The 13,263-nt window shown below is 37.6% G+C and overlaps 1 protein-coding gene across 1 annotated transcript; it reads left to right on the top strand.

Moving 5' to 3' along the window:
- The first annotated feature begins 1,171 nt into the window (after positions 1 to 1,171).
- LOC113454932 (vomeronasal type-2 receptor 26-like) lies at positions 1,172 to 12,846 on the top strand. The gene is made up of 6 exons (XM_087923145.1): positions 1,172 to 1,590; positions 3,882 to 4,173; positions 5,316 to 6,128; positions 7,964 to 8,194; positions 10,537 to 10,663; positions 11,795 to 12,846. Exons 1-6 carry the CDS (start codon positions 1,373 to 1,375, stop codon positions 12,703 to 12,705), a joined length of 2,592 nt encoding a protein of 863 aa, XP_087779271.1. The 5' UTR covers positions 1,172 to 1,372; the 3' UTR covers positions 12,706 to 12,846.
- The last annotated feature ends 417 nt before the right edge of the window (positions 12,847 to 13,263 follow it).

Raw genomic sequence — 13,263 nt, 5'->3', positions numbered from 1 at the left:
GAATGAAAGAAGAAACGACCTCTTCCCTGGTCCAACACCTCAAAGCCACAGGACATGAAATTGATTTTAAAAATACCAGAACCATCGCCAAAACCGAACACTTCAACAGCAGAATAATCAGAGAAGCCATAGAGATAGAAAAACGCCCACACAGCATGAACAAACGAGATGACACCTCCCGCCTTCCAGCCATTTGGAAACCCACCCTCATGAACAGACGAGTACCTAACATGAAGAAGGACACCAGACCCACACTCATGAGAGCCACACAAGATGCCACCACCACACTTCCATGTAGAAAACAGACTCACACACACTCAGAAGATGAGACACGACCATGGACCAGAAGCTACACTGCAGCTGCATCACTGCCCACTTCAAACCCCTCCGAGCCATACATGAAGCAGGCCGACACCCACTATGGAGATGCAGCGCGACCACAAACTCGAAGCCGGGCAGCAGGAAATCCAGCCAATCAGAACACGGCCAACCCCCCAACCAATCAAAACACAGCCAGGCCCCAACCAATGAGAAGACACCCCCACCCAATCAGAACACAGCCAAGCCCCCACCCAATCAAGTCCCACCCCCACTGGCAGTTGGAAGGAAGAAGCAGCTGCAATCTCACATCACTCTGAGAAGCAAGAGCCGAAGACAGAAGCCTGAAGATGATGAATGAGACTTCATCGAAACGTTGCCTAGATACTTCGAATCTTACGCGGGAGAAAACCCGAACAACCAAAGATCCACATACAAATACCCGCGAGAACCTCAGAAAACAAATATATATATATATATATATATTTGTGTGTGTGTGTGTATTTGTTTATTTGTTTTTAAATGTTTTAAATGTATGTATGTTAAACTTTATATATAAAAAAGTCTACTCAGTTTATTTCTGTATTTCTTTCAAAGACAAGTCTCTCAGATTCTGTTATTCTGTTAAGAATAAGTCTCTTGAGTAAAGGGAATAAAAAGTTATCTGAATTGTTGTTTTGATAAGTCTTAAATTGGAACTATGCCCATGAGTCATACAAAGTTTTTCCCCTCATACATAGTAGTAAATCCCTCACACGCACCACCCATCAACAACAGATTTGACAAATATTTATGAACGTTTATTAAAAATATCTGAAAATTTGGTCCACAAGGACCTCAAGGACTATGGAGAGCATATGTGAGACTCCTTTAGGCAGGACTGTGCTAGTCTGAAGGTAATCTTGCTCATTTTAATGTGCCAGATGTCATTTTGCCTTTATTAATAAAGTCAGTGTGTCTGGGCTCTTTGTCAAGAGAATTGTGTTTTTCCTTAGAGAGCTCTGAGGCCAAAGACATTGGTGTCTGTCACAGAGAACTGCACAAGATCTCCATCATGATATCTGAATTACTGCTGATGCTGCTTCTCCTTGTGTCCTGTTTTCCCTGTGCCACAATGATGACCAAATGCCCATTGAGTGTACAGAAAGAGAGAGAGCATAGATTCAAATACTACAGGCCAGGAGACTTCCTGATTGGTGCAATCATATCCACAACTAGCACTGCATTTAAATCATATATTTTCTTTCAACCTCCAATCAACAGGTTTGAAAGGTAATTCCTGATATATACATAAGCCTAGTGATTCATTTTATCCTTTCTTGTTTTTTGAAAAAATATCAATAGTTTCCATTTCCTGGTATCTGGTCTCTTTCCCATCTTCATTTCCTTTAAGGAAAAGATTTAAATTGAGGATGGGGGTGGCTCTTCAGAAAATAACTATTTGTGATGTCAAGGGGAATTACTGGATTGCCTCTTAGCTGAAATCAAACTATTCCCTTTTATTTTCCCATTCCCTTCTATGTTCTCCTTGATGATGTACCTATCTTTCTATTTCTCCTGTCTGTCTGTCCATCTATCATCTCTCTCTATATCATCTGTCTGTCTGTCTGTCTGTCTGTCTGTCTGTCTATCATTATCTCTACTATCTATATCTATCGTCTATCTGTCTCTCTATAATCTTTGTCTGTCTCTCTGTGTCTATCATCATCATCTCTATTATCTCTATCTATCTATCTATCTATCTATCTATCTATCTATCTATCTATCTATCTATCTATCTATCTCTTTGTCTTTAATCTCTACATCTCTTCCATATATATGTATATGGTATTCAGCTTTGTTCAGGTATTTTCTCACGTCATTATAGTTGTGCTTTTAAAGTTGTAGCAACATTTCGGCAGAATCTCATCTACCATCATCAGGCTTCTGAAAAAGCGAAAAGACTGTATTTTCATATGTATATGGTTTAATAATGTGGATATAGAATAGAATAGAATAGAATGGACTGGAATGGACTGGAATGGAATAGAATAGAATAGAATTCTGTATTGGCCAAGTGTGATACAAGGAATTTGTCTTGGTGCAAATGCTCTCAGTGTACATAAAAAGATACGTTCATCAAGAGACAAGAATCATAAGGTACAACATTTAATTATAGTCACAGGGTACGATGAGCAATCAAATCATAGTAGGAAACAGTCAATATAAATCATAAGGATACAAGCAACAAATTGTTGTCCAGTTGCTCAGACATTTCATTCTTGATTAGAATAATATAGGATTTGCTGTAGGAATGCCCCTCTGAGTCATTTAGAGAAAATAAAATTGGGATCAGGTGTAGAACTTGTAATTGGGGTCATTTTGAACCTGAAGAAGAGCATGGGATAAAAGGTCCCGCTTGTGTCAATTGGGTGTCAATGGGGCTGATCTTCTAATATTGAGACCCAAGGAAAGTCCATCCCTGTAACCCTTCTTCTTTGCTCTTCATGAGATCAACCAACATCCAAAGCTGTTACCAAACATCACGATACAGCATTAGAGCTACACTAGAGGGTTCCATAACTAATTTTAGATTGTTGGATTGTCCAGTTTCCAGACTTGACTCAGAAGACAGCAATCAAACTGATTAGTTATAAATGTCATAAAGAAATAGCTTCATGAAACCCCCACATCAAGATGAAAACCAACTGGTGGATTGGTGGCCATATTTGCACAAAAGAATGGGGCATAAAAAGGATATAGAGGAATTTAGAATTGAATGTGAACCCAGATCCAGTTTTGACTGGTAAAGAAGAAAAATTTATTATTAGATCATATAAATATTTGCTTAAAGTAGAAAGGGAAGAAGTAGTAGTTAAGGGCTCAATGATTGCATGGGCACAAAATATAGGACATAGTATACAGTTAGAAGATTGGGAGAGAATCTGGATCAAGAACTGCAAACTAATGTTATCAACAGTGTAGAAAGAAAATTTAATCACAATGTTTTGTAGATGGCATTTGACACTTGCAAGATTGGCCATAATATATCCGAATACGAAACCGGACTGCTAGAAATGTACGCTTACAAAGGAAACATCTATCACATGTAATGGCAATGCCCCAAAGCTAAAAAATATTGAGAAAATTTGAGGAAATTACAGGATATGACATTGAACTTAAAATCAGAAACATTTTTATTGGGGATGATTAAAGGAAAATTAAAGAAATATATCCAGTACGTTGTACAACACATAGTAACAGCAGCAAGAATTGTTTATGCCCAGAGCTGGAAAGCAGAGGAGGTACCTTCTGAGAATATGGTAATAAATAAAACACCTGACTGTGACAAAATGGATAGGCTTATGAGGAAATTGAAAGGTAAAGAGGAGTCTGAGTTTTTTGAGGTACGGGAATTGTATTTATGGTTAGAGAAAAGAAATAAAGCTTAATATAGAAAATGATTGTAAATATATGTAAATGCTTGACACAGTACTGTTAAAATGTAAGTGAATATGTATTTTGAAAATAAATAAATAAATAATAAAAAAGATGAAAACCAACTGAAGTCTCTTATCTTGCAGTATAGACAGTACGAGCTTCTGGCACGTCCTGCCTTTCTTCTTTTCCATTCATGAGATCAATCAGAATTCAAAGCTGTTACCAAACCTCACTCTGGGCTACAGCATCTATGAGAATTTTTTCAATGCAAGGATAACATACGACGTCATGATGGACTTGCTTTCTACAGGGCAGGAGAATGTCCCAAACTACAGCTGTGGAAGACAGAATAATCTCTTGCCTCTGCTTGAGGGGACTGATTCTGATCTCTTTACTCAAATTTCCACCATGCTGAGCATCTACAAAATCCCACAGGTATGAATGAAAACTGAAGCTAATTTTACTCTTCAAATAGCCCCCAAAAGGTCAGATAATAAATAAAATTAGTGAGGCAATGGAGCTTAAAGAAGTCTTGAAATGGTATTAGGCATTCAAATAATTCTTCATTCTGATATCTTTTTTGAAGCTGAACAAACCTTCATTTCAAGCAAAATGCCCTTAACCATCCTGCACATGGAATTTGCAACCTCTTTTCCAATCCTTCTTCTGCTTCTTCTCACTGTCTTTCAGTCACATGACTTGGGAGAGAAAAACATCTTTTCAATCTTATTTGAAACAAATTGAAACAAAATGTCAAGGACTGATGTTAAGGGTTTTTTGTTACCCTATTAGTACATAAAGACCAAAAAAACAGCATCCCATCCAACTTTTTTCTCTCTGCTGAGTTCATATATCATTCCATCACCCCCAGGGCATTACTGAGACATGTGTATCTAAGCTGGTTTTATAATAGTAATGTCAACCCATAAAACATTTCTCTGCCTGTTTTAGTGTTGCCACGATCAGAAGCGGGTGGGGAGGAAATTTGAAAGAGCATTGCAGAAGTTTGGAACCAAAAGTTCATTTCATTCTTATTTTGCAAAGATTGTAACTAAGCAGCCATGCAAATCTCTAATTGGAGAACGTAATTGATGACTCTTGGCTATGAACCTATTTTGTTGGAGAATAGGAATTATGATGTACCCAACAGAGTGGGGGGGAAATCACGGTCAAGGGTGACAGTGAATAAGGTGTCTCAGAATCGGCTTCAAACAGGTCATCAACATGCTCACTCCGAATAGATTCTTTATAGTTTTTGAAGCTTGTCTCAAGGCTCATGATTTAATTAGGGCAACTGCCGTAATCCTGACAAGTGTTTTGTCCTTTGTTTTTGGACTGCTAAAGAATGTGAAAAATGCTTCGTATTTCTCCTCCCATACTTTTGGCAGAAAGTTGCTAATAGGCGATGACTGTAAATGCAGGCAAGTGATACCAGATACTGAGGAAGCATTTCATAGTACAAACTCAAGAACAGAGAGAAGGACGTTCTCTTCCATGGAGGAACAGCTCTGATATGTCAGCTCTTACTTTTGTCCTTAAAAACAAAGCAATCAACCATCTTTTCTATTTTATCTTAGATCAACTATGGGGTCATCAGCCACATTCCAGAGCAGAAACACCATTTCCCTTTTTTCTACCGGGTGACTCCAAAGCAAGAACCTCCCCACTTGGCAATTGTCAAGCTGCTCCTGCATTTCCAATGGATATGGATTGGCCTCACTGCTCCGGACAATGAAAGTGGAGAAAAGTTCAAAAGAACTTTTGTGCCAGCAGCCGAAAGAAAAGGGGTCTGTGTTTCCTTCTCAGAAAACTTACCCATGGTTATTGAACTGAGGAGGAACAAGAACGTCCTTCAATATTTTAGCGATGCTAAAGTAAAAAGTATTGTTTGTCACTTGAACTTTCAGGCCACACTAATACTAGCAATACTAATACAAGAAATTGAGAAAGAAGAAATCTATTTTTGGGAAAGAGTATGGATTGCCACAGCTTTATCAGATATAAGTGTGAGATTTTTTAACCGATTGCTTAATCTACGCCATAACCATCTTTTGTTATCATTCATAACTCAGATAAGGAAAAGGACACAATATTATGATTTTAATTCACATTACTCTGCTACAAAGAAGTTTGGGGAGGCAGCATTTCAGTGCTCCTATTCAATCCCCTTGTTGTCTAAGAAAGTTTGGAATACATGCCTGGGAAAAGAGACCTGGGAAACCCCTCCCCAGGATCTGCTTGAAAAAATCCTGTCTGAGGATGGTTCCAGTATTTCCACAACAATCCAGGTTGTGGCCTGGGTCCTCCATGATGCCTTTTCCTTCCAAAGGGGTCAGAGGAGGATTTGTGTTGAGGACCATCAGGCACCCCAGATAATACAGCCATGGCAGGTAAGACTCCTATTACAAAATGCCACTAATGGTTTCCTTCCCATTCTTAAATGTTATGTCAGAGGTAAGCAGGGATAAATGTGGATGGGTGGAATTCTAGTAACACCTGTCAGTTTCTAATACTTTTTCTGATCGGATGTGAGGCTTAGAGAGAAAGAGAGAGATTCTGTCACTGAATCTTCTAGACCAAACCGTGTTTGTTGGTTCAGGATGCTTGTAAGAATAGACATTGTCTCAAGAGAGAGAGGAAAGTATCATACATTTGTGAAATAAATAAGCATCAGGAACCATCAAATTCTGATTCAAACTCCAATATTGGTCTGATGTAGTAATGGCACTGAAAAAGTGACTTATGACCGGTTTTCACAGTTACAACTGTTGCAGCAGCTCCATGATATTGGGATCAAACTTCAGATGCTTGGCAACTGGTTCATACATATGACAGCTTCCTGGAGTCAGGTGATCACTTTTTGCAACCTTCTGAAAAGCAAAGCCAATAGAGTAGACAGATTTAAATAGCTTACTAACTTATCAATTCACTTAACAGCTATAGCAAGAAATGTCATAAAATGGGACAAAACTCACTTAACAAATTCTCACTTAACAACATAAATTTTGGGCTCAATTGTGGCTGTAAGTTGAGGACTATCTGTATTTGTGAAATAAATACCAGATGTGACAGTAACCATCATAAAGGTTTTAAGGTCTTAAACTTCAACATTGGTCTGATGGAGTTCCCGTCCTGCCATGCAAAGAATGGTCAGGTCTTTTTTTATCTTTAAAAAACAAGCAGATCCGTTGACTTGCTTCTCACAACCATTTCCTGATCACGTATCCTGGCAATTTTCTTCTGCATTTTCTGTCCCCCCAAGATCCTTTTTTATCTTTCTTTCTCTTTTGACAACTAAATCTTAGAATCTGGAGCCCTGTCATTTCTCCCAACCTTTTCACTTTCCACCACTGAGAACTCCAAAAGGCTGTAAAATATTATTTATTGTTTATTGACAATATTTATACACCATCCATTTTAGTGATAAGGCCACTCTTGGTGGCTTACAAACAATAAAAAGATAAATAGAAAAACAATGTGAAAAAAACTATTTAAAAAAACACAAGAAACAAGGAGATGGACAGCGCTGGGATGAGAGATCTTCTTACCCCAACAACCACCTCCAGTGATGAATTCCCCACTTCAAGGATACAAGCCAATTAGCAAAACTAAGTTTTGATACCCTTCCAAAAGTCCAAAATAATGGGAGTTCAATAGAAGAGATGGGGAAACAAACCTAAAAAGATGGTGAGATTGTTGGAGTTGAACATGTTTCTGACCTGAGATTAAAAATTTCATAAAACAAGTGGTGTGGTGGCCAAGAGTTGGATCTTGCACCTCACAATCAGGAGGCTGTGAGTTTGATCCTAGGTAGGGACAGATATTTCTCTCTTTGGGCATGACATTTCTGCTGAATAGAACTCCGCATCGGTGACAGGAAGGGCATCTGGCCAGTAAACACTCAGCTCCATTCAGTTGCTCAGACTTCACCCTGCAAGGGGTCATTAAAAGGAGATAATTAAAAATTTCATAAAACATAAAAATGAGCAGAAAACATTTATGCATGCATGTGTATTTATGTATGGGAGAGAAAAAGACAGAAAGAATGGAAGAGAGAGTGGGAGAGGGAACGGGAGATTTAGAGAAGGAGGGAAGAAAGGAGTGAGAAAGAGAATAATCTTCCAGTCACAGGCAGACAGACTCACTGAGCTGAATATTCTACTTCTGACTTAGGGCTCAAATGAGAATGTTTACATGGAAAGTGTGAGTCTGCATGTCTTTTCAGTTCCATCCTTTTCTAAGAAAGTTCCAGATTTACAATCTTTCTGTGGATGATGTTTATTTGGATGAGGCTGGAATTCCTGTCGCTGACTTCGATATTATGGACTGGGCAGTATTTCCCAACAAGTCTTCTGCTGGAGTGAAAATAGGGAATATTGAAAGAGAAGGAGTCTCTTTGGGTATCAAACTCTCTATCGATGAGAGTGTCATTGTATGGCCAACTTCCTTTAACCAGGTAACCAGGTGTGCCTGTTTGTGGATATTATTATTCATCTGTTCCTAGGTGTCCACCTGCTTTTGCATCAATCTCCTCACCTGGATGGAGGCTTTGTGCTAATGAATAAAAAAACTGGTTGATGCTACTATTTCTTCTAGATATCTCCTGGATTGCTAACTGTGGAAATGCCAGCATTGTTCTAGGTTAGGATGGAAAGCATTTTGGCTAATCCAATGATGCTTGTTCCCTGTAAGAAAGCTAAGGAACCACAAAAAACCTTTAGACACTAAGAGACTTACTTCAGTATAATTTTTGATGCTCTATCAGCATGGTTGCTTGCAGATATTTTATTCCACAGTTTGATAACATTATCAGTGCAATGAGTGTTAGGGATACACCCTAGCAGAATGTGCACGGCAGGCAGGCAGGCAGGCAGGCAAAATATGTGAGATAAATGTTTTTGTAGCTTACACTCAGTAAAACAGATACACTGTTCTAATTAAATAGTTTATTCCAGTAAGAGTTTTAGCATAGTCAAAACAGTCCATATATCATTCACTAGTTCAGTCCATCTGGGGATTATTCAGTTGCAAAGTCCAGTGTCAAAAAAGAGGTCAGTAAACTTACAAATTTCAGTCCAGTAATATATCTCCTTGCAGTAGAGATATGAAGAAGTCAAACCTCCTTTCTTCCTTCGACATTCAAAAACTCAGCAGCAGGGAACGTGCAGTTAGCAAACCATCAATCCAGCAATCCAGCATGTTCTCTTGCTCCCTCTTATGGTGGTTTCACAACCGCACCCAAAATTACATGCTTTGCAGTTTAAAGTGACACACACTTAAACTTACTATCATAGTTTATATATATTATTTTACCCAAACTACGTTAGGTAGTAATGTAATATATGTAATATAATAATATATATATCTGTTTACAACCTTAACCCATAGTCATCACAACTTTCTTTGTGTTTGACTGAACCTTGGGCTTTCGTAAATTGATCAGCAATATTTTGTTCAGTCATACAATATTCCAGTCTTATTAAACCATTTTTTACAGATTGCCTTACATTCAGATATCTAAGATCTGTATGCTTAGATCTCGTTTTCACAGCAATATTTGTAGCCATTCATATGGCTGCTTGATTGTCCTCATACACTACAATGGAATCATTAACAGTTATTCCCATATCCAATAACAACTGTTTATACAGAATTAAATCAGTACATAATAAAGATAGACATGAAAATTCTGCTTCCATTGTGGAAATACTTATGTGTTGCTGTCTAATTGACCTCCAACCAATCAATGCTTTACCTAACAGTACAGCCATTCCTGAAGTTGATTTCCTAGTGTTTATGTCTGTTGCAAAACTTGCATCAGCATATGCACTTAAAATCAAATCATCTTTTGGCTCCAAATACAATGCATAGTGCATTGTCCTTTTAAGATATCTTAAGATATGCTTTGTCGCTTTGATTAACACTATAGGCAATATCTGGCCCTGACCAATTACTAATGTACGATAAACTACCAATTAGCGATTGATAGATAGTCTCACCCTAGCAGAATGTGCACGGCAGGCAGGCAGGCAGGCAGGCAAAATATGTGAGATAAATGTTTTTGTAGCTTACACTCAGTAAAACTCAGTAAAACAGATACACTGTGCTAATTAAATAGTTTATTCCAGTAAGAGTTTTAGCATAGTCAAAACAGTCCATATATCATTCACTAGGTCAGTCCATCTGGAGATTATTCAGTTGCAAAGTCCAGTGTCGAAAAAGAGGTCAGTAAACTTACAAATATCAGTCCAGTAATATATCTCCTCGCAGTAGAGATATGAAGAAGTCAAACCTCCTTTCTTCCTTCGACATTTAAAAAATCAGCAGCAGGGAACACGTAGTTAGCAAACCATCAATCCCTCAATCCAGCGGGTTCTCTTGCTCCCTCTTATGGCGGTTTCACAACTGGACCCAAAATTACATGCTTTGCAGTTTAAAGTGACACACACTTAAACTTACTATCATAGTTTATATATATTATTTTACCCAAACTACGTCAGGTAACCTTGTTATTCCTAACAATGATGATAGTATCATGTGCCTGATAATAGCATTTCACTGGTCTATAGACAGAAGTCTAAAAATGTTTGGACAGGAGAGCCATTAGTCTTTGCTGACTATTGAGAGGACTTTGAGATCATATGCTGCTTGAAATCAACCAAAGAAAAATATTTTCATTATATCTGAGAAAAGATCTTAAAAGTAACTTCTGAGTTCACGAACCCATCTTTACACTGACTTCCACTTTTAAAATGAATTCCCTAATCTACAAATTTCCATAATTTTCTTTCTGTTCAGAAAGCCCCTTTTTCTAGGTGTACCAAAAGTTGCCTCCCAGGATACACCAAAATCACAAGGGAAGGAAAACCAGTATGCTGCTATGACTGCTCTCCATGCATGGAAGGAACAATCTCCACACAGGAAGGTAGGTGACTCAAGGACAAAAAAGGAGCATCAGCCTTTTATTCTAGAGACACATAGAGAAACCAAGATTTAATCTCCTATACCAGTATGCTGCATACATATTCAGGAAACAGAAAGAAATATCCAGAAGTGTATAGTGTTCAATAAAAGTAGGATTTTACTATGGTGAATGTTTTCAGAAATTGCTGAAACAGTAAAAAGTATTATTGAAACAAATGGAAGAACCTTAAGAGAGGAAAGAATTTGAAACAGGTATACAAAGCCAAGATCAACTTTTAGGAGGCATATATAAATAATTTTTTAAATAGGACATGGAGATGGAACAAATAAACAACTGTATGATAAAATGGATTAAAAAATTAAATAAATAATTGCAATTCAAAAATGAAAACATCTTGGGGGGGGATCCAGGAAATTCACTCTGTTATAATATAAGGGGAAATGTTTTATAGACAGTATACAAATATATAAACAATTATATACGAATCATACAAAAACAAATGTTGGAAATCCTATAACAAAGAAGGAATATTTTATCATGTATGGTAGTTATGCAAACAAACTCAAAAAAATTCAGAGAATAAAATGCATCAGAATATTCAGAAAGAAACCTAAAAATACATTGAATTGAAACCCCAAATATTCTTTTGAAATATAACTCTACAAGTCTGGTACAGAACTGGAACAACACTTTTTGTCAGTGATTGTCATATTGGAAGGTGAAATTAGAGAATTTGCCACAATGGCAATATTTACAAAATCTAAAGTATCTATGATAGAAGTTGCAAGAATGGCTATCATATATATCACACATGACACAGAAAATTTAGAACTTTGGAACATTGTTTCTGGAAACACAGTTCTGCATTTGGCAAATAAAGGGAAGGGATGGTGGCAATGTTTTTCTATAATCATTTTCTACTTTATTCATGCTTAGGGTTAGGGTTGCTGTCAATATCCAGTGTAAATCATTTTTCCTTTAAATTTCATGATTCTAATGATAGAAATAAAAAAGCAGTAAAGAAGCAACGGATACCTTCACTGGTGTATATACACCCTGCCTCTAGTTAATTGGTCATGCGGTATAAAATGTCAGTGAATCATGAGATAAACAGCAATTCATATTTTCCAGATGCAGCCCATTGTGAAAAGTGTCCAGATGAACAGTATTCCAACCAAAAGCGAGATCAGTGTATCCCGAAAGTTGAGACTTTCCTGTCCTACAAAGAAATGTTAGGTCTCACCCTGGTTATCACAGCCTTATTTTTCTCTCTAGCCACTGCCTTAGTTCTAGGAATCTTCATTAAATACCGAAAAACTCCCATAGTCAAAGCCAACAACCAGGATCTCACCTACATTCTCCTGGTCTCTCTCCTGTTTTCCTTTTTGACCTCCCTTCTATTCATTGGTCAGCCCCAGAGAGTGACCTGCCTTCTTCAACAAATCACCTTCAGTGTGGTTTTCTCAGTTGCCGTCTCTTCTTTGCTGGCCAAGACAATCATGGTGGTGGTGGCATTTTTGGCCACAAAACCAGGCAGCAGGATGAGAAAATGGTTGGGGAAAAGTCTGGCCAACTCCATTGTGTTGTCCTGCTCAGGGGTTCAGGCGGGCATCTGCCTTTTATGGCTGGGAATCTCGCCCCCATTTCCACATTCTGACCTGCATTCTCAACCAGGACAGATCATCCTGCAATGTAATGAAGGCTCAGTTACCATGTTCTACATTGCCCTTGGCTACATGGGCTTTCTGGCTGCCACCTGCTTCTTGGTGGCTTTTCTGGCCCGCAAGCTTCCAGGGACTTTTAATGAAGCCAAGTGGATCACCTTCAGCATGCTGGTTTTCTGCAGTGTTTGGATCTTCTTTGTCCCCACCTACCTGAGCACCAAAGGGAAATACATGGTGGCTGTGCAGATCTTCTCCATCTTGGCCTCCAGCCTGGGTTTACTGGGCTGTATTTTTGTCCCCAAATGTTACATCATTATTCTGAGACCTGACATGAACACTAAGGAGCATTTAATAATGAAAAACAATGAGGCCTCTTGATTCGAAAGTTATTTGTTTCCCAAATTATTGTTAAGATAAAATAGGATAGCTGGAAATAAAATCTGTTATATGTTCTAAAAACTCTCTTTCTTTCATATGAATTCACAGTTATGATTGATATAATAAATATACTAGAGATGTGTAAGAGGTCATTTTCTGCTGAATCATTACTTTTTTTTTACCACAATCCATATTTAGGAAGAATCATAAAATTTCAGTATGTGTGTGTGTGTGTGTGTATTCCTCTTCTTCTAATCCAAATTCTCTTAATAGACTTTCAGTATAAATGATGAATAAATAAGAACTGCCTTGTTTTACTTCTTTACTATCCCTGAGTTACTTCATTTTGCCCTATCCTATCCTGTTCCAAGTCTGGCTTCATGTACTGTGTGTAGGTTTCATATGAGGATAATTTGATATTGTATGATTCTCATTTCTCAATGATATATTCTTTTTTTTTTAGAACAAGTTTTATTGATTTTTGAAAACAAACAAAACATAAAACATAAAAGTATAAAACCTCCTTTCTAATTATTACTTATAAATTTTAACAAGGCA

Source organism: Pseudonaja textilis, chromosome 2 (genome assembly GCF_049901715.1).
Source record: "Pseudonaja textilis isolate UNSWEBS1 chromosome 2, rPseTex1.2, whole genome shotgun sequence".
Taxonomy (NCBI): Eukaryota; Metazoa; Chordata; class Lepidosauria; order Squamata; family Elapidae; genus Pseudonaja; species Pseudonaja textilis.
The sequence above is the reverse complement of the archived record's forward strand: the minus strand, read 5'-3'. Positions and strand labels throughout refer to the sequence as shown.

Coding starts and splice junctions, on each gene's coding strand:
- LOC113454932 (XM_087923145.1), top strand. CDS start 1,373: ATGATATCTGAATTACTGCTGATGCTGCTTCTCCTTGTGTCCTGTTTT. Junction 8,195..10,536: donor GGCCAACTTCCTTTAACCAG/GTAACCAGGTGT, acceptor CTTTCTGTTCAG/AAAGCCCCTTTTTCTAGGTG. Junction 10,664..11,794: donor AACAATCTCCACACAGGAAG/GTAGGTGACTCA, acceptor CATATTTTCCAG/ATGCAGCCCATTGTGAAAAG.